Source organism: Hyposmocoma kahamanoa, unplaced genomic scaffold (genome assembly GCF_003589595.1).
Source record: "Hyposmocoma kahamanoa isolate Upper Pololo Valley unplaced genomic scaffold, ASM358959v1 64, whole genome shotgun sequence".
Classification (NCBI taxonomy): Eukaryota; Metazoa; Arthropoda; class Insecta; order Lepidoptera; family Cosmopterigidae; genus Hyposmocoma; species Hyposmocoma kahamanoa.
Genome location: NW_020653852.1, coordinates 6,952,720 through 6,974,307, shown reverse-complemented (window position 1 = coordinate 6,974,307; position 21,588 = coordinate 6,952,720). Strand labels below are relative to the sequence as shown.

At 34.3% G+C, this 21,588-nt stretch overlaps 2 protein-coding genes across 2 annotated transcripts in view; one reads left to right on the top strand and one right to left on the bottom strand.

Moving 5' to 3' along the window:
• The window catches only part of LOC113230841 (sodium channel protein 60E), a 252,806-nt gene extending 242,720 nt beyond the window's left edge, over nt 1–10,086 (top strand). Inside the window, exons 16-30 of the mRNA XM_026464940.1 lie at nt 414–651; nt 1,583–1,857; nt 2,182–2,420; nt 2,677–2,971; nt 3,190–3,505; nt 3,586–3,861; nt 3,930–4,226; nt 4,302–4,590; nt 5,122–5,315; nt 5,551–5,753; nt 6,020–6,298; nt 6,462–6,821; nt 7,099–7,321; nt 7,635–7,752; nt 8,642–10,086. Coding sequence (XP_026320725.1) covers nt 414–651; nt 1,583–1,857; nt 2,182–2,420; nt 2,677–2,971; nt 3,190–3,505; nt 3,586–3,861; nt 3,930–4,226; nt 4,302–4,590; nt 5,122–5,315; nt 5,551–5,753; nt 6,020–6,298; nt 6,462–6,821; nt 7,099–7,321; nt 7,635–7,752; nt 8,642–8,847 — 3,808 coding nt within the window. The 3' untranslated portion in view covers nt 8,848–10,086. The remainder of the gene's footprint in view (nt 1–413; nt 652–1,582; nt 1,858–2,181; nt 2,421–2,676; nt 2,972–3,189; nt 3,506–3,585; nt 3,862–3,929; nt 4,227–4,301; nt 4,591–5,121; nt 5,316–5,550; nt 5,754–6,019; nt 6,299–6,461; nt 6,822–7,098; nt 7,322–7,634; nt 7,753–8,641) is intronic.
• Nucleotides 10,087–14,217: 4,131 nt separating this feature from the next.
• On the bottom strand, nt 14,218–17,825 carry LOC113231052 (NADH dehydrogenase [ubiquinone] iron-sulfur protein 4, mitochondrial). Its single transcript, XM_026465213.1, has 3 exons — nt 17,681–17,825; nt 17,427–17,580; nt 14,218–14,649 (listed from the first exon to the last, which is right to left on the bottom strand). The coding sequence occupies exons 1-3, from the start codon at nt 17,731–17,733 to the stop codon at nt 14,293–14,295; spliced, it is 564 nt and encodes a 187-aa protein (XP_026320998.1). The 5' UTR covers nt 17,734–17,825; the 3' UTR covers nt 14,218–14,292.
• Nucleotides 17,826–21,588: the final 3,763 nt, after the last annotated feature.

Genomic DNA, 21,588 nt, shown 5'->3' with positions numbered 1-21,588 from the left:
GTTAACTTAATACTCTCTCTGATAATTTTTAAATGTATCTTTCTTACCTACATTCATTCTTATAAACATTCATTGCAACTCCTATGGCATATATTCCCAATCTATGTAATCCAAAAGTATAAAATAAATGTAGACGAAAAACCTTTATCAATTAAGTAATTCTACCAACAAACAATTTTACAAAAGCAGTCTTCTAAATAAAACTATGGCAGTATTGTATACTGATTTCAGTTGTGTTTGTTTCATGGAGGTTTCATCATCGTCAAGAAAGTAGAAAAATAAATGGAAGAAAATTTTTTCTATCAAATTTTCTTTCATGTACTATTTTTATTATAGCCGACAATTTTATTTTACGATGTATTTACCTATACTGATAATGTTTATTTCTAAAATTTCCAAATAATCAACTGTAGGTGGAATTTCAACGATTTCTTCCACTCGTTTATGATGATATTCCGGATACTCTGTGGAGAGTGGATAGAACCTCTTTGGGATTGCATGAGGGCAGAACAAGCAACTGGAGCCGAAAGCTGTTTCTTCATATTTCTACCCGCACTCGTTATGGGAAACTTCATGGTGCTCAACCTCTTCCTTGCCTTGCTACTTAATAGTTTTAATAGCGAGGAATTGAAGAATAGGAAGGAGGTAATGGTATGGTCGTGTTTGATGTTGTTTGTGCACTTTTGTGACCTGTTTGTGAATTTATGGATTTGGTGAACAGTTTATTTTCAATTTCTGTTATAAGTCTAAAAAATATCGATTCAAAGCGATTAAATGTTTGTTCTCAATGACAATTTTACATGAATGATACTTTTAGAAAAATTTTAAACAGTTACATGCTTAAAAGGATTACTTAAGGTAATTATTAAACATGCCACTGTCAGAATGGCATTAACCCGCTTTTAAAATCAAAAATACTATTCGTGACTACAATTTATACTTATAATCAGCAACTAATAGGTGACTGTCAAATTTGAGTAAACTGTTCAATATAAAGTTCTTAAATTCATTAATCAGGTTCCGCTTTTCCAGTAATGGTTGTGAGTACTTACCTAGTCTACTTTCGATGTTGTTTGTTGTCTTGTGACTCTTTGGCACGTACTGTCCTTCATGAATGTTAATATTATTGTCTGTTCTGTGTGCTGCTATGTCTCTATCCTGTCTTACTAGTTTTCTATTTACGTAACTGTAAAGGTGAAGTTTAATCTTTATTACACTGCTTTTCGAAGGTCGTAAAAAGGTGTTCCACCTTTCCTCTTTGATGCAACCTTGGATATATGAATTTCCAAAATTTGCATAATAAATGTAACATGCTTAATGAGCGGAATGTTCCTTTACTTAAATTTTTCAGTACCACTTTTAAAACAATTAATCTAGAACAGTCACTATTATAAATTTCCAAAGCGAACTTTACGCAATATATTTCATAAAGGGCATATTTGATGTTATGATTTGTTACAGTTTAAAAGTAACTTATTACGAAGGCAAGAAACAAAAGCAACCATTAATCAAATGCTAATTCATACACCTGAGATATATTCAGCTACCAAACATTTTATTAAAAAAATTGTTACCATTTTAGGAAGTCGGAGAAGATTCCAAATTAGCTAAAAGTTTCGATAGAATACGTTCTATAGTAAGAAAAAAAGGTTTCCTTATATCTAGAAGTAAAGAGAGTGAAAAAAAATCTAAGTTAGAAGAGCTAGTTAACGAATTTATGATACAACATCGCGCTATGAAGGATGAACACAAATCTTCAATACCCAGTGAGCAGAGATACTCATCGTCCATACAGGAGACAGTCTTATTCCCACACGACAATATTTATAGTCATAGTTACCAAGAAGCATTGAATAGGTACGTAAAAACACATACATATCTTTGTCTTAAAACCAGAAATTGTAAATTTGTGTATTGGTTATCAAAAGTTGTAAGAGTTCAGTGTTAACGTTTTAAACGTTTGTTTATGATAATGTTTGGTCGGTAATAGGGACAATCGTTTCAGGAGATGATACCCTCAGCTTCGTCAAATAACCATTCATTCATAACCATAACTTCCGGTTGACGTCATAAATGTGTTTTAGCATTAGATTTAGGTAACGCTTTTAATATTGATCCAAATTCTTGAAACAACATTTAAAACGTTGGTAAATCGTTAAATTCTATTACTTAAAATTTCAGGCCTATATCAGTAGGTTCCGACTTCGCATACCCCCAATTGTACCCGAGCAACTTCAACCACGGCAGCCAAGAAACTTTAAAAGACGTGCGTGATTTGGCAAACGAACACAAAATCACGAGCATAAGGGAAGATTCGAAAGAAAACCTCGACGATACGTCATCCGTCGACCAAATACAAGCTCAACGGTTATTGAATCAAACTTCTTCGGGGTACTACACGCAGCCTTCTGATTCAAGAGGTAAATGCAACGTTAACAATCTTTTGTAGCTTCCAACTAAGTCTGTACTTTTTATGGGTCTCTAATTTATTTCGGGTTTTATGGGCCAACGATCAACTAACAAAACCAGTCTCCATGAAACATTATGGTGAATATCCAACTTGAAACAGGTTAGTCCCTAACTGAAGACTTTAAAATCAAAAAACTCGAGGAAAAAGGTCTCGAGAAACAAATTGACTTCTAATTGGATTAACAATAGCTAATCATAACATTCCAGACGAAAACGAACACTATGAGATGGCACAAATTTCAAGCAAAACTACACCAGAGAAAAAGAGACAAGAGCAGGAACCACCGAATGTTTTATGTAAGGAAAATCAGAAACGAACGGATAACACGGAAATGCGCCATCCCTGGCAAGCTTTAGTTTCATACGTAGATGAATTAACCGTAGGTGCGAGGAAGAACTCCAAGGGTGAATATGTTGACACAGTGGGGAAATTTCCAGGCTTTGGTAAACCAAAAGAGTCTAAAGTACCTCAAGATTGCTATCCACGACAGTGTTACGATGCGTACGTATTACTTCAGTCGATTCCACTAAAAGAATGAGGGCAAGTAAAGGAGGGCCGGTAAATCAATTCTTTAATAACGTTTGGCCTGCATCTCGCATGTCGTTCCAGAACCTTCGATTGCCTTACCTTGTTCTTTACCTCTGTTCAAGATAATCTTTTACACAAGAAACTTTTAGCATGTGCGAATAACAGCATGAGGGAATGTTCCATCATTTCAGATGCCCTTGTTGGGATTCATGTATAGAAACTAATATCGGCCAGCGCTGGATGGTCCTTCGGACCTTTGTCCTCCGCTATGTCGATACGCCAGCCTTCGAGTGGTTCATCTTAGTGCTCATCTTCGCCTCAAGCATCACCTTATGCTTTGAAGATATACACCTTGAAAAAAACAAGCCTTTAAAAAAGATCCTCTACTGGACTAATCTGGGCTTCTGCTTGATCTTCGTAATAGAAATGTTTCTCAAATGGATAGCATTGGGCTTCTTCAGATATTTCACCAGCTTTTGGACTTTATTAGATTTTACTATAGTTTTTGTAAGTATCTCTTGAAGTTCTCATTTAGTTTGCTTACTTGGTAGTTAGTTTAAATAATAATCTTGGTTGAATTTCCACAGGTGTCAGTATTTAGTTTGTTAATAGAAGAAAATGAGAACTTAAAAGTATTGAGATCTCTAAGAACTTTACGCGCTTTACGGCCGTTGCGTGCGATATCGCGATGGCAAGGCATGAGAATAGTAGTGAACGCGTTAATGTACGCAATACCTAGTATCTTCAATGTATTATTAGTTTGTTTAGTATTTTGGTTGATATTCTCCATAATGGGAGTGCAGTTTTTCGGCGGGAAGTTCTTTAAATGCGTCAATGAATACGGGGACCTTTTGCCTTTAGAGGTATGTACCATTCTGATATCATTTATATTACTTTGAATACACGTATTAAAATACACATCTTTTTGCAGATAGTAAATGATAAATGGGAGTGCTATTATAATAATTTCTCTTGGATCAATTCCAAGATATCATTTGACCATGTTGGTGTAGCATATTTAGCGTTATTCCAAGTGGCGACATTTGAAGGCTGGATGGAAGTAATGGCCGATGCAGTGGACGCTAGAGGGGTGGACTTGCAACCGGCAAGAGAAGCCAATCTTTACGCTTATATTTATTTTGTTATTTTCATCGTTTGTGGATCGTTCTTCACTCTCAATCTGTTTATAGGAGTAATTATAGATAACTTTAATATGCTCAAGAAAAAGGTAAGACCTGTTTAAACTTTACATATTTCACATTTCATTCAACGTCCATATATTTGATTGTTTAATTATTTCCAGTACGAAGGAGGAGTATTAGAAATGTTTCTCACAGAAAGCCAAAAACATTATTACACAGCAATGAAGAAACTTGGGAGAAAGAAGCCTCAGAAAGTAATAAAACGGCCAAGAAATCAGTTTCTTGCAATGTTCTACGATTTATCGAACTCTAGACGCTTCGAAATAGCTATTTTTGTGTTAATATTCCTTAACATGCTCACCATGGGGATCGAGCATTATGATCAACCACATTCTGTTTTCTTCATCTTAGAAGTGAGCAACGCGTTTTTCACAACAGTATTTGGACTTGGTAAGTACTGTTCCAGACAACAGCACATATATATAAAAGATATTGAGCCAAAGATTGCCAAGTCATAGAAATGTATCTTCTAACCCGCATTGGCTCAAGGTTATAGCTTTAAATTTTCGCATGATTCTGTGCCAAATTATGTTTTAGTAAATAATAGTTATTATTAGCGAGTATTGATAATTTGCTTCGAGTGGCATTGTAATGTATATATCTACGTACAAAGATAATTTGACCTGCGTATAATAGACACTGTTTTTAAACTTCTATAACTATTTCCATCCAACTTTCGTGAGTTTTATTTACTGTCTTACAAAAATATGTACACTTGTTATACCTGCAGTTGAATATGATCTTTTTTTACAAAGTACTTGACGTTTAATCTATTACATTGACCTACCAATAAAATCTATTACATTAAAATTTTTTAAGTAGGGCAAAATCTGGCATTACTTTCTACTTTCGGCGAATCATGTCGCCGTTACGTCATTTTAACCTTATTTTTGACTTGACATGGCTAACATTTCATTTCAGAGGCAATAGTGAAAATCGTCGGTCTAAGGTATCACTACTTCACTGTGCCATGGAACGTGTTCGATTTTCTCTTGGTACTGGCTTCGATCCTGGGAATACTAATGGAAGATATAATGATTGATTTACCCATTTCGCCTACTTTACTGCGGGTGGTTAGAGTCTTTCGTATAGGGAGAATTTTAAGACTGATTAAAGTGAGTATACAAAGCTTTACCAGCAACAAATTACATCCCGAGTGGTTCAGTGGTCAAGCTCTGTATGGCAATACATAAATGATAGATTCAACTGGGAATTCTATTTTCTACCCTCCGAGGTCGCATTGTTTAGTTTTTATAATTTCCAAATACATTAAAACTCAAAAGCTGAAAAACTAGTCGAGTAATAATGACTCGGTCTTTCTCTATTAACCATTGACTCTCTTACTTTCAGGCCGCTAAAGGCATTAGAAAACTGCTGTTTGCGTTAGTGGTGTCTCTGCCAGCGCTGTTCAACATCGGCGCTCTTCTTGCCTTGATTACGTTCATTTACGCGATCATAGGCATGTCCGTGTTTGGTCACGTCAAGGAACAGGGCGCTCTGAACGATATTGTTAACTTCCAGACTTTCGGAAGGAGCATGCAATTACTTTTTCGGTAAGTCAACTGTTATTCTTACTTAAAGACTGGAACCGATTCAGTTTACTGAAACTGACATCGTTAGTGTGAATTTGTGTCTCGAGAAAGAAAACACTGCTTGTTAAGCCTTGTACCTACGGAGGCGACTTTAAATTTACTAGCGTTTTTATATTAACAGATACAGACCTTACAAAATAGAAAAAGTGTTTTCCTGTTGACTAGTATAAAGAAACCAAACCATTTTCATATTCCAGAACTTGTTATGTATTGAAATTAATTTCTAGGCTCATGACTTCAGCAGGATGGAATGATGTTTTGGAGTCTCTCATGATTCAACCACCCGCCTGCAGATTAGGAGATCCAACTATACCAGGAGACCATGGCAACTGCGGAAGCCCACTTCTTGCCATCACCTACTTTACTTCTTTCATTATTATCAGCTATATGATTGTTATCAACATGTACATAGCTATTATTTTGGAAAATTTCAATCAAGCTCACCAAGAAGAAGAAATTGGGATTGTTGAAGACGATTTAGAAATGTTTTACATTAGATGGTCGAAGTAAGTGGCTGAAATATTTGTAACTGTAAAAAGTTAGTTTTTTTTATTAAACTAAAATATAACTCAAGGATGTAGCAATTTAAAAGTAAATCTATTATCTTCTGATAATTAAAAAGTTACGAACGGCAGACTTCGTGAGTATAAACATATTGTTTTGTTACAGATATGATCCCCACGCCACACAATTCATAAGCTTTACCCAACTCTCCGACTTTATTGCATCCTTAGACCCTCCCCTCGGCATACCTAAACCCAACACGGTGGCTCTAGTCAGCTTCAACCTTCCCATTGCAAGAGGAAACAAAATTCATTGCCTTGACATCCTTCACTCTTTAGTCAAACATGTATTAGGCCATGTCGAAGAAACAGACACATTCAGACAACTACAGGAACAAATGGACATCAAGTTCAAGAAGCAATTCCCAACTAGAAAAGAACTAGAGATTGTATCATCAACAAGAATATGGAAAAGGGAAGACAAGGCAGCCCGGATGATACAACGATCTTGGAGGGAATACGTCAAGTAAGCCATATTTACCGCTGTTGTTTATAGCTTAAAATAATGTATGAATATAAATGCTGTTGGCAACAAGCCAGTGCTGATTGCGAGAACATGCTCGGTACAAATATTTGCGTTAACAAGAAAATCACGGTAACCAATGCTGTTTAATAACAGAATATAAATTTATAAAAATATATAAATAAATAATGAATAATCTTCACTTTTACGTTGTATACTTTCAAGCTGGTTAGTAAGCATACTACTAGTCGGAGCTTGACTTTTTGTTCTATGATTTCAGGCGAAAGAACCGCAGTCCTTCCAATGAAGAGGAAAGTACAAAGTGGTCACCAGGTGGAGGTTGGGGCGGCCGTCTCAGTGCCCTCTTGCATGTCAGAAGAAGTTCTCACGCGTCCAGCAGAAAGTCTTCGCGAGCGTCTGACGCCTCAGATCTTAGTGAACTTGGAGGTGCCTGGTTAAACTTGCCGTTGCTATTGCTGCCGGGTGCGACTCCCGGTGATCAAGTGAGTTATCGAATTCTATAGTTTGTACATACTTCTGTAATATAACAAGGTTCAATACAAACACGTGTGTTTAACTTTTAGTTCACGGAGCACAAAGGCAACAAATTATTGCAATACAAATGCCATGAAACTACACACAAAGTTACTACCTTACTGATAAACAAACGTCACTTGTTATGAACACATAATATACTATTCATTGTGAACACAAATGCTCGTAGTTACGCTAATTAACCCGTAAGACCCATGAAAGTGTATTTGTAACACCGTGCGCTCATGGGTGTACGAACTTTAAACGTTAACTAATACTCAGGCTGCGGCAAGCGGATCGGAATCAGCACCACCGCGAAGGAGATCAGCATATGGTTTGCCTTTATTCCTGAGACACCAAGATGCTGTCGACGAGGACGGCGGTGGCCCAAAACGCGCAGGTTCATATGTAATGTTTTGCTTTCTGTGTCTCTTTTTCTATTATATTCACTAAACGGTTAGTAAGGAGTCCCATTGGGCGCCAAAAATGTAATATTGGCACTCAACGTGGGACTTACATATTCTGTTAAAAATCAAAGCATACAACGCCGTTTAGTATACCTTCAAAAAGTAATTTTCGTGTCAATTTTTTTTGTATTTTTTTATCACCAAGTGTTGTTCAATACTGATCGGAATTGGCATTACGTTCCATGGTTTAGTGTTCGCCCTGCCAAAATTCTCAAGGATTTACAATTTCAATCAATTTATTTGCATGTTTGCTGTATATCTGGCTGTCCGCACTCACCCAAACTGACCCATTTAAAACAGGTCCTCTATAGTAATATAGAATGCTATGGCAAAGTAGGCTTAATAGGCAATGATCTGCATGCTTAGTAGCTTGTTCTTATATTGCAGTCCTCGAAGTATATGTAAGTACTATTGTAGTCTTTATGCCACTAACTTAAGAAGGGTGACCCCTAAAGATCTACATTCATGGGATGATTCTACCAATCAAATAAATAAATAAGTAGAAATTTCGCATACCTTTAAGGGTCACCCTGCATGTATTAGGGGGCAATATGAAAAATTAAATCCATCTCTTGTTTTGTTTTAAGCTCTATTCTAGTCTATTGGCTAATATCTTAATTTGAATTATTAAATGTCATATTTTTACTTTAAAATTCAAGAGCATCAAGAGCGAAATCGACTAACGTGCTTTATCCCATCTTAATAACGAGAAATAGAATAATAGCACGATAGACAAACAAAATCTTTGTGGATGAGAAACGAGGAAACGAGCGCTATATTAAGATTTATTATTTTAATATTTTTATTTTATGCATTTTCCAGGTTCCCTTCGTATAACATCGCGGAGAAATTCAGCTCGCAGGGCAACGACACCTGCTCGGGCGCGTACTCCTTCCCCTCACGCTACCAACAGCGAAGTGAGCATCCTTGTAACCGAGGCGTCACCAGACGCTGCGCCGCTCCCCACTGCACCCCCCACAGTGGTCAGAGTCCTCGTGCATCGAGAAAGCGACGAACAACCCAGCTGATCTACGACCGCCGAGCCCGAAGAGGCTCAAACCCAATAGTTATTAACCCTTAGCTCCCAAGGACTAGCAAGCTAGTTTGTCAGACACAGAATCGAGTGTCAAAAGATCGAATATTGTGTTCACACACAACCGTGCACGGTGATAATGGATAGTGTAATGTGATTTAAAAAAAGTTAGCTTAACCACGTCTATAGATATTTAAAAATCGAAAGTTTAAAGAGCCCCTAAAGTAGATTAAGGCCGCAGTCCAAAATGGTATAAGCTTATATAATTTTATTTGAATTAAAAAAAAAACGTTAGAGTTGTCTAACCAGATACTTCGCGAAAAAGTTTTTATCGATTCATCGATTCCATAAGCTTAAATTAAATCGATAGTTCAATGAGATGCTACTTTAACATTCTTTTTTATCTAAGCTTTATTAGAGACGCAGATTTGTTCGTATTATGTATAGCAGTTTTATATTTAATTAAGATTCGAGACTTGTCTCTGAAAGGGTTGTAAATTTTGTTGATGTAAATATTAGCTATTTGTATATGAGAACGACTGATAATGTCATCTAAGTCGATGCTTATAAAATGAAATATGAATATCTATGTTGAAGTGCACAGCAAATCATCTGTTATTAAGAATTAATTTTATACATCTTTCCATACTTTCTTTCATCCGACTTTGAAATGATAGACATTTCAAGGTTTATGGTCCGCTGTTCACTTAACAAAGATATTTGATACTTATAATCAAGTGAACACAAGTATTTTTTCTCATAATTATAGAAACGCAGTAACACTGATAATTATAATAAAAGAATGCGCCGTTTCATGTGGTCCCTATCAAGGAATGTTCATTTCTATTGGTTATAGTAAAATGTTAAGGCAAAAGCATTTTAACGTGACATTATTTAAATCTCTTATTGGGATACTTATACCAGGTCTCCTCACTACATTTGTTACACTTAACAATAGTGTAACCAACCAGAATATACAAAGCTCCAGACCTTAGTAACCAGCAAACGCTCTAAAAATACTCATTGACACAGCAATAGGAAACCTTAGAAGAATTTATAAAACGTCAATTTTCGCCTTTTAATCGTAGGTTAGATAATAAATTGTTTTATACGTCGGAAAACGATGTACCAATTTTAGATATAATAGAGTGTAGGTATTCTGTTTTGGAGCCATTTGAAATAACAGTTTTTTTCTGACACTAAGGGTCGTATTCTAGAACTCTACTCAATGCTCAAGTCAGGATTTGAGTATGGTTTAAAGCACTCGAAATCATACTCAAGTCCCTGCCATTAGGGTCGTATTTCCAGTGCTTGTGTTGCCAGTGCAATCCTGACTTGAGCATTGAATAGAGTTCTAGAATACGACCCTAAGGTGATCTTAATCTGGCCTCAAATTTTTTATTCTTTAATTCAAAAGCTTACCTTTACACTAATTTTTTAATTAATGAAGACACTACACATCTGTTGTCAATAGTTTCCGCTTGGCATGATACTCTGATGATATAATTGTAGGTCTGTAATCATGATAACTTCTATTACCTATACCTAACTTCAGCATAAGACTGCAATTTATCCATGACAAACAAATTGTTTTCATACATAACGCAACGGTCGAGTTTCGCACAAGTTTCAATAGTATATGATTACTTACATAGATCTCATCGAATAGGTTTGAGGGCGCTTTTATCCTTTTAGAGCATTTTTATTGTACCTTTTAAGAGAGCTCGTATTGGCAGATTGTTTTATAGCACGTGCGTTTTTTTTTCTTAATTTATTGAGGCTTTGGCTAAGACAATCAGCCTAAACATGCCTAGCACGATCGTTACAATCGTGAATGTTGCTTTTATAAGAAATGGGTAAAGGAGTGGTACGCACACGGGCGGGTACATTACATTATCAAAAGACAATATTAAATCTTTAGGCTCGTATAGATACTTTATTTTATAACTACAATTTGTAGAACTCTTTTATAGCTACGGCTTTTTGGCCTTATAGCTTTCATGCTTTAACAGTTCTACACTTCTGTGGGTCAGTCCGACATCTTATTGTCACTTTGAGGTTATGGGCCCAATCTTCGGTTCAAAATGTATAACAAATATGTAGTTATTTTTACAAAATTTGTGAATAACAATGTATTTAATAGAAAACCTTGTGTTTGATTATCCATAAAACAGCGATTCCTGACCTCGAGTGGCATTAAAAAAACGTATTACTCGCAAAAGGCGAAAGATATCGATCCGTAACACAATGATTAGACAGTTGCTGTTTAAACTTCTACTAATTTGACCACCTCAGAGGCTCAACGGTTTGCACTGTGGGCGCTGCATGCGGAGGTTTGATTCCCGGGAGAATCAATTTGGGACATGAACTTTTCTAAATTCGTTCTGACTTGGGTATTCCGGATAGTGCCCTGGCTGTGAATTCTGTTGCTCTGGTGCTCGTAGTACAGGGAATCGCCTAGTTTGAGACCAGACAATTGGTGTGGTCGTCTGGTATATTATTAATTATCTATATCATACTTTTGACAGTGTTTAAACGGCAACACTAGACTGAAATAATTTTAAAGGCCCTAAACTACCAAAGCTAAAACTTTACGTGATTAGGCTGGGTGGTTAGCAAGTGCCGGAAACAGGATTTTGATATAATGTTTTTACCGACTAACAACTCGTATACGTCAGCATAATTCGGAATTTGACCACCAGAACTGTAACCTCCTTTCCTGCGTTAATTTTTATTATTTAGAAATCGCACCCGTCCCGGGTTTGTTATTTGTTCTAATTGTAACGTTAGCTGCCGCCGTAGAAATAAATGCTAATTAGGTGCACAAAGTGCTTGGATCCAAAAATATTGCCGTATTTGTCCTGAGAAATTTGGTTTTTCAGCAGACAATATTAGTTCTTAAAGGTAAATAATTACAATATACAATAAGATTATTTTTTTTAATTTATAATAACGCACACACTCAACATAGCCCCGCACTAGAGAAACCCTGTGTCGCGGGTGCCATGGACACACACATAGACAACCACAAATTACACCCAAACTCACGAGAGAAATAAATGTAGGCCATACAAATATTTCTCCCGGCCTAGGAATCGAACCTGGGACCTCTGCGTGGCAGTCCGCATGGTAACCGTTCGGCCACCGAGGCAGTAAGTTGTATTGTATGTAAGTAAAGTTTACACTTCAAAACCTTGACTAATATTTTAAATGATATTTTATTATTATTTTATTTTTCATTATTTAATTCAGTACCTATCTACTTAAATTCCTAACAAGGTAATATTCATTAGTATTTTTTAAATTACATTAGTCCTAGTGGACCGTCGGTTATAAAACATTACTTAAAAAACTACTTTGATTTTGATTGTGAACTTATCAACATGAACAGAAAGACAAATATAAAAAAAAATTTAATAGCTTAATTAATGTTTCAACCATTGTTTTAAGCTATTATTAGAGCCTTATGAACATTTGTATATTCCAAGCAAATCATAAATATAACATTTTTAAATTTACTTTCCCTTTTTTATAAGAAGGACCAACAAGGAAGTTTTTATCACTTATAACATTTATAATGTGTTATAATATATAATATCAATGTGTTATAACGAACACGTGTAACGATTTTGTACGGTTATGAAACGGTTTTGGATAAAATGATAACATATTTAGACGAATCTATAACGTTCATGAAATTGACGTCATGTGTCTTCGCTACACGCGCACTCATTAAATTCAAATATCATTTAAGCTGATCTACACTTAATCGCAGCTAGGAAAGTATTATAATCCCCTTTTGTAGGACCAACTTTGATTATTTTACAACTTTTATCCGAATTTACTCTTAACCCCCGACCAACCTTTTTCTAGTTGATTTGTACTTGTAGTTTTTCGACGCCTGTTTTCAATTTTATTAGAGTATTTGAACCCTGTCACTTACTAGAACGTATTTTGTACCACATCGCTTCACATTTTGCTTTACATTTTTATAAAATCAAGTCACGTTAGAGTTAGACCGCACTCATTTTCAGCAGTGCGTTCAAAACACAGGTTTAGTAAGGACGCGGTGATAAAACGTGCTGCTGTTAAGTGGAGTGCAATCCTTATTATACAAAGAAAAAATACGGAAAAGGTTGTATGACATTTGAGCAAAAATTTCTTCAAGAAACACATGTATCCACCACAAAAAATGGAAAGCGTAGAATTGAATTTGATAGTGAAGGAAGAATACTATAAAAATTCATGATACTTTGATACCATCACACAAATAAGTTAGTACATTTGACAACCCCACAGAATAGATATGCGTTATATGCTAGCTTTTCACACTAGTTGTAGAAGGTGAAATAATATATTTAACATTTTCTTTGGAATTTTTAAATCCAAGGCGATTTCTACTCATGAATCACTAACAGATCTCTTAACAGTAATTTTCAGGTAAGTTTTTTGTACTCAATTATGGTGACAATTTTTATTATTAAATTACTCGAACATATCATCGTGAAATATTAAAGCATATTTCAGGTTACCACTCTCGAATATGAAATAATACTTCATGATGATATTGTATAAGTATCTAAATAAAAAGAAATTGTCACCAAAATTGAGTACAAAAAACTTACCTGAAAATTACCCTTAAAATCGTTAATATACAAGATAGCATCCTAATAAAATTGTTCTAGTCGTAGAAATATTTCTTAATATTGTTCATTAATGTGTAAATAAATAAAAAAGAAAAGTGAATGCAATAATTTTTTCATAATTTTATCTAGTTATTTATGTCTTTAAAAGGTTGTTAGATTAATTTTAAATTTTAAAACTTTATATGTACGATGTACATGGAAAACTATGGTAGTTAGAAATTGCAATAAAGTATGTGTTGAGCATGGTTCAGTTTCATGTATTATAATGTTTAATTAAATTGTATAATATGTAAATAAAGAATTTAAGTGAGACCTGCGAAATATGATTTACTTCCGAGGTACAAAAAATATGAATTAACCATGTTGAAGACTATGATTAAATGAAAATATAGAATTTAAATTCTTTTATTTTATATACCTTAAGAAAACAATGTATTGGGAATAAAATATTCCACAAAAACTAGTAAGTATTTACTAGCAACAGAGCTCCTTATTTCCTAGTTTTGAAGGGTAAGGGTGCTGGTGAAATTACTTGTCAACTTATGTCTCAGGGTGATCGACACAGTGGCAATGCCCTTCAAATCTTAGCTATTAAAACTATGAGTGGTACTGCAACTGCTGTGGACATAAGTGTAGTTTACCACCAGGTGCACAACTAGTTCGACCAGACATTTAGTATCATAAAAAACAAAAAGACCTTCACTAAAGATTTAATATGAATGTCATTTCAAACATACGATAATTTTCTAATAATTAAAAATTAAATAAGTTAACAATGCATGGTACTAACATCTTCACTTTGTAGTGACTCTGGTACGGCGATTCCATGAGAAGTTGTCTCCATAGTTTTTCGGCTTGAATTGTTTCACTTCTTTCACTTCATCAATAAACCAACTCCATCCATTCTTTTCGCAATGTTCAATTGCTTCTTCGGAACTTTTAAATTGTACTTTCATGTTGGACAATGGGTCTCCAGTTGATGTCCAACCCATAAGTGGGTTCTCCCAACGCTGGCGGTTATCAAATTCCATTTCCCAATGGTGAATATTGTTAGTACCACTTTGCATAGCATTCTTAGCTGGTTTGAAAATACGTACTCTACGCTCAATTACGTGTTCTGCTGGGACGCCTGATACTGGACTGATGTCCACCTGAAATCACATATTTGGAGATTTTATAATAACTTATAGGTATTTTTGTAAAAAAATGTAACATTACCTGTATGCTGGTTGAGGCATCTTAAATTACTTTAATAACTAGAAGAAATAAATAATAGAATTATACCATAAAATGCATTCTTTATTTTAAGGTAACACTCCATTTTGTACAAAGTGTAAACGAAAGGACACAACAATATCAAATGGACAACTTTATTTAGTTTGTGCCTACAAGTCATTGGCATCATTTTTATTAAATTACTCCACTAGTTTGTTATAATTATTAATACAAAGATCGAACACTCAGAAAAAATTCCTTCGATCCGGTCGGATTCGAACCGACGTCTTCTTGCATACCGTGCCAGACGCTATACCAACTAAGCCATGGAACGAACCAACGGACCTCACGAATTTTTCTATGTGCTTGCGTCGTGTCTTTGTACTTGGTCTTTCAACGACTTTTTAGTCGTAGCTCCATCTATGAGAAATCTATTGCAGATTTATCACCCAGTTAGTACCTTTACAGCTACCAGTCCTGGCGAGAGATGTCGCTATTCACTGTATTAATTAAATTTTTATTGAATTGACATTCAATTATTTTTTGTGAAATTACTCCACTAGTTTGTTATAATTTTTAATACAAAGATCGAACACTCAGAAAAAACACTCAGAAAAAATTCCTTCGATCCGGTCGGATTCGGATTCGGATTTTTATTGTTAATAAAACTATATAAAAATTTAATCCGACATTTTGAAATAAAAACTTGCACAACCCAAGCAATGGATCAACAGATTTAGTAGTAGTTGAAAAACAATTGCAAAATGTTTTCTACTTTTGTTTGAACTATAACTTCAGAACTATAAACAGCTGTTCTTGCAGTACTTGGCATTGCCTTCATCAGGAACTAGGAGACAAATTCATTTTTTTTCCATATGTTTGGACAAGCATCTTTGCGGGAGCAACTTGGTCACAGCTAATGCCAGATGGCTTTTGTAGTTAACAATTATTTCCTTATTATTTTTATATAGTTATTTATGTTACTCATACAAGATGAGAACTGAGAGATAAGAAGAAGAGATGCACATTAGTGATTTTAATAGTAAAAAGTAATAGGTATGAAAGTTTAATTGGGTCCCATTATTGTTAGGCACATATATCTTTTTACCTAATATCTGGTGGAATGGCAATCATTTATCATTACTGAAGTACATGTTTGCAATTGAAGTAAATAAAAGTTTATTAATTTAACACTTGCTTGTTTTGGACAAATTATTGTCTATCTACATCAGAGGGGCTACTCTCGATCTCCGTCTGACATCCGTCCAAAACAATTACTATCAAATAAGTAATATTCCACAAAATTAAAAGACAAGTATCCAGTATGAAGTCTCATTCGCATCACGCGTCTCTTCATTTGGTCAAGTATTGCTTATTTGGCAATAATTGTTTCGGACGGATGTCGGACGGAGATCGAGAGTAGACCCCCTGGATAGTGATCAATATACATTTCTGTTACATCCTGTATACAGAATGTTTTTTTAATGGGAGTATCAGGAATTCCGAAACCATAGAGATACTGTCTGGGAACTTTCTTAGGAACCATTAAGTCTGTTTTGTGAAAACAATTTTGGTATAGTTAATTTTTTGGTCAAGCGTGAGTTGTTCATAAAAACGAATAAATTGATCAAAAATTTTTTTAGTGCAGATCGACTCAATTTCATGAAGGGATCATTTCATTGTATAGGATGAAACAAATCGAGACAGCACAAGCTGAACAAAAATTTCATAAAATGTTTTTCATGCAAAATGAATAATGAACATTTTTTTTTAATGCTGATAAACTCTGTTTATTATAAGGATCGAAAGAAAATAATTGGGACAGCAGAAGCAGAAGTATGTGGTTTATTATATTAATTTATTTAACAAATCATTAAAAAGTATTTGTTATAATGTATGTTTATATTTCTTTTACTAGTAAAGTGTGTTTGTGTTTATTATATTCTAATATTGTTTATTTTCATATATTTGTTACAAAAATTAATTCAGGCTAATATTATATTAGTCAGTATTTGAAGTCATAAGTTTCTAAATATGATTTGGGACTGTATTTCTCTGATATATTTTGAAAGGTTTATTTAGATGCGATCTCTATCTCTAAGACTACAATACTGCCCTTGGAATGACAAAGGACCAACTGTCATATAAAGTATGCATAGTTGTACCTTTTTTAGTTACGAGAGCAGAGTACTAAATAATTTGAGTTTCTTAATTGAATTATTGGATTTATTTCTCTTTTGCGATACTTTATGCTCTGTAAAATTTATTCTCACAGTTTGGTATGTTTTTTTTTTATTAATTTATTGCTGACCATGGAAACAAAGTCCTTCAGCCGAAAACATAAACGTTTAATTATATTTCTGTAAATATGGCCACCACAGAGAGGATAGGCAATTTGAGGCGGCGTGCTTGGATTGACTCAGGATTCCTTAGAACGGGCCGATACGGGTATTTTAGTTCGAGATTCGTATAATTTCACGTTTTAATCTTCGATTAAGGCACGATAGCACTATCCTATTCCACTTTAAACTATATTTCACAAAATAATTGGAAGTCAAAATAAAAACGATACTTTTCCCTCCAAAAGGCCCAGAGCGAATCCAGTTTGGTATGATTCTGATAGTGTTGCCATACTTTATCCCAGACCGCGATCTTTTAGCAGGAAGGAGAATTCGATTGTTGCTTAGAGATAACAACTTCATAATATTAATACCTTGGCAGGCACCATGATCTGGCACTCTAGAATCTGTGCCTTGCGGATTTCTTCATCTCGGGACAACACCTCTTTAGTTTCAAGTTTAGGTGCTTCAAATAAGCATGTTGGGTCAACTAGCCTCACAGAAGTGGTCGAAAACGCTGCGAGTGATCTGTAATCCGGAAAAATAATACTTTTTACGATCTTGATACCTTGATCAACATAATGGAAGGGTAAATATTTTTAGAAGCATTCATTTTATTACGAATTACCTTGGTAAAGGAGTTTTACTCAAGCCCACGGTAAAGGCTGCTATTTTGAACATTGTTGTAGGATAACTTATTTAAAAAAAACTAATTAAATTGCGTTTTCTATGATTATCCAACCACTCCAATTCGATTGATTCGTAATTTTTTTCCGAATGGACTTGACATTAGAATGACAGCGTAGTCATGGAGTAGTCATTCCAATAAAATCGACTAAATAATGTAATGAAATCTAAGAATGAAACCATGTATTAAAACATATATTTTAAAAATCTATTATAAACTGATTAAGGATACAACGAAATTATGCAAAATTCAAATATAAGCTAATGAGATGGAAACAAAAAGTTTTTTTAAACTAGAAGTGGTTGTTAAATCTTTGGTTAAATCGACAAAAAAAATGTTTCTACATAGTCCACAGGAATGCTCGATTTTTGCTTTGAATCGATTTTTTTGATCGTAATGTTTCAAAAATATGCCTCTAAATCTATTCAAAGAAGGAATCATTATGCTCATGAATCGACCTCTTAAAAATCGTTTGAAAATCAATATTCATAAAAAACAAAAATTTGGCAGCCTTTTCGGCCTCAGTCGGTTGCGATTTTCATTTTGATGATATTAACCAAAGAGAAAAAACGTTCCAGATCGTATCGAACGGGTAGCAACAATTGCCAAATATCGGAGACTTATTGTAAGTTAGTTGTGGCCAAAGAACTTACCTTGCAGAGCAATATAAAATAGAATTAGCGTTTCGATTCAGTATGGTACAGAAACTATTCAATTTAAATTATAAATACGATCTGGACGATTCATTTCACCCAAATTTTGAATCGATTTGCATAAAAATCGGATTGGCGTAAATCGATACAAAAAGACGCTTCATGCGTCGTATACGCTTGAATCGATCTTCATAGAAATTGAATTGCAATTGCATTATAATTGTAATGTGTACTTCCTTAATCGTCGTCTGTGACATCATACGCAGGGTTGCCACTTTGTGGGGAATTCCCCAAATTGCGGGGAATTTGTACTAGATTGGGGATTTTGTGGGGATTGGTGATATGTGGGGAAAATGTGGGGATTCTAACATTTTATGATTTTGTTATCTAGTTTGATCGTTATTATTAGGAACACTGTGATGAACTATATAGATGTGTTTTTCAACCCTCGCATTGTTAACAAGCAGCTTAAATAGAATTATTATCAGATTGTCTTGGTTCAGAATTATAAAATGGGAAAAACTCAACACATATAAAATTATGTTCATTATTCAAATAAAGTTATTTGAATAATGAACATAATTTTATTATGTGCAAGTGCACATCTAAAAAATATTTCACTACAAATGGAACAACTGTCTAACAAAACTAGCATCAAAAATAATTTAAAACATGTATAAAAACTAGACCTCAGCTAATTTCTCAGTGTACAACGAAAGCGTTCATTTATTTACAAGAATATGGTTTACATAAGAAAAATACTGATGGCACATCAATTTAAAATAACTCTAAACGGAATAACAATTCTTTTAACAAAATTACTGTAATTTTTCTCAAAAGTTGCTCCATAAATTATCTTCGTTTATACAATGAATCACGTACAACAATTATTATATTTGGAGCTGATTTTCTTGTAAGCAATTCATAATGTTGGAACTAAATTGAACCTTTATTTACAAATACAAAAAAAATACTACGATTTTCAAGCATTACACTTTGTTGCAATGTTTGTGTGCATTTTTTTTTGTTCTTGATCTTATTGTTTTGGACAAATTGTATACAATTAGACCATTATGTCATATAAAATGGTGTTTCATTCCGATCATGACATCAGTCCGATATACCTTTCTGTGAAGTAAGTATATTTTTTCTCGTAAATTTGTGATCATACGTTTGTTGTATGCCAGAAATATCATTTAGATGTACCTATGTATTTAGATGTCAGATATGCATTGCGATAAAATGTTATACTTTAATTTTAGTACATAATGCTAAATTAATTTTCTTTTAATGTACATATTTTGATTTGCAATCGGTACTCTTGTTGGGGAAGTGGCATATTTGGTTATGAAAAACTTGCTTTTTTGGTAAGCGGTTAAATACTACTCTTGTAAAATTATCAGTGAGTGCGTGTTGAGTTCGCGATCCTTTATCCCACTTAGGCTCGTCTCCGGTAAAAAACACGAAATCAACTATTGATAAAGAAAGCCGAGCAGTTGGTACTTCCACACCACAACTTACCACTTGGCACTCGTCAACTTTAAATATGAAATATAGGTTGAAACATAATTTAATCATTGATTTTTTCCATAGTATCACCAAATTCGCAACAACTTACTTAATTTTGTAAGTCAAAGAAAAATTATTTTCTTGTTAAGTTTGATTAATGTTGAATCTCATTACAATAAATGAATGATTTAAGGTCATCCGATTTTATAATTTGCTTTACGTTTTACATTCTGTTTACATTCAGAGCAAACGTAATAGATGGTTACATATTGAGTTTGTTAATTCTTTATTATAGTTAGTTTTAAGCGATGTATTTGTAATAAATAATAAACACTCGAGAACTGGGGAGTATGAACGTAGAAAGTTCTCCCCAAATTTGGGGATTTTAGCCGTGATTTTTGGGGATTTTAGACAATTGGCACTGGCAACGCTGATCATACGTCAAGTCAAGTTGTCGAATTTTGCAGTTCTTCAAAACGCTACAAATACTGAATTATCTTCAATTTCTCGGCAAAATTCTGTTTACATAGGACTGAATGCTAGCTATTTGTTCAATTATATATTATTTGACGTAAACCATGGTTTACTTCGTAATCTCCGAGAACCGTCTTCATAATACAGCTGTTCATATGTAAAGGTAATTTTCAATTTGATGTTTTGATATTTGATACTCTTTTCATCTGTAAATTACTATATTTTAGTTTATTCCTATATTTAGAGTGTTACAGCCTTTGCAACTAGCATAATACTCTTACTTTAACACTTTGAAATAATATTGCGTAAACCTGTGCAATTTTGTAATAAGTAGCCGGCCAGTATCGCCTACACACCAATCGACCTTGAAAAGTTTGAAATCGTAACATCTGAATGCCAATTAACATACGTTTCTATAAAAGTTTGGAAAAAATATACGTGGCTTAAATAGTATGAAAATCTTGTTACCATAAATAATATTTTATAAACTGATGTCGAAGATTGAAACGGGAAAAAAATTCGTGGTTACTATTAGTGACAAGTGAACTAATTTTTGTAGTAGTTACGTTTTTTTTTAATTGCATAATTTTAGTAATTTCTTCATTGTGTTAAATTTTATAGCTACCAATTTTTTTCTCGTTTTTTGTAATAAATACAATATTTATTTATTAAACCTTTTTTTAAGCTGAGTTACAAATACTTTTTAAATTACATTTAAAGTTTTTATATCTGTCAGTGTTGGGCAAAATTTAATTGTTCTGGCAATTAAAGATTGACAATTGATTAATTGTCAATTGCGAAACAGCAATTAACGATTGATCAATTGTTAGTTGCGAGAACCGCAATTAACAATTAATCAATTATTAATTGCGGTTCTCGCAACTAACAATTGATCAATCGTTAATCGCAAATATCTACAATTAACAATTAATCAATTTTCAATCTTTTCAATGTTTTTGATTAACAATTAACAATTAAAACTGACAATTATTATAAATTTATAAGGCATATGGGGGTGAGTTAGGGCGTTGGTTGTGGGGGCCTGTTGGGGGCCTGCTGGGGGCAGGTTAGGGGGCCGGTTGGGGGCCTGCTGGGGACAGGTTATGGGGCCCGGTTGGGGTCCCGGTTGGGGGCCCCGGTTGGGAGCCCCGGTTGGGATCCCCGCTTGTGGTCCCCGCATGGGGTCCCCGCTTGGGGTCCCCGTTTGGGGTC

Coding starts and splice junctions, on each gene's coding strand:
- LOC113231052 (XM_026465213.1), bottom strand. CDS start 17,733: ATGTTCAAAATAGCAGCCTTTACCGTGGGCTTGAGTAAAACTCCTTTA. Junction 17,581..17,680: donor AGTAAAACTCCTTTACCAAG/GTAATTCGTAAT, acceptor TCCGGATTACAG/ATCACTCGCAGCGTTTTCGA. Junction 14,650..17,426: donor AGATCATGGTGCCTGCCAAG/GTATTAATATTA, acceptor ATGTGATTTCAG/GTGGACATCAGTCCAGTATC.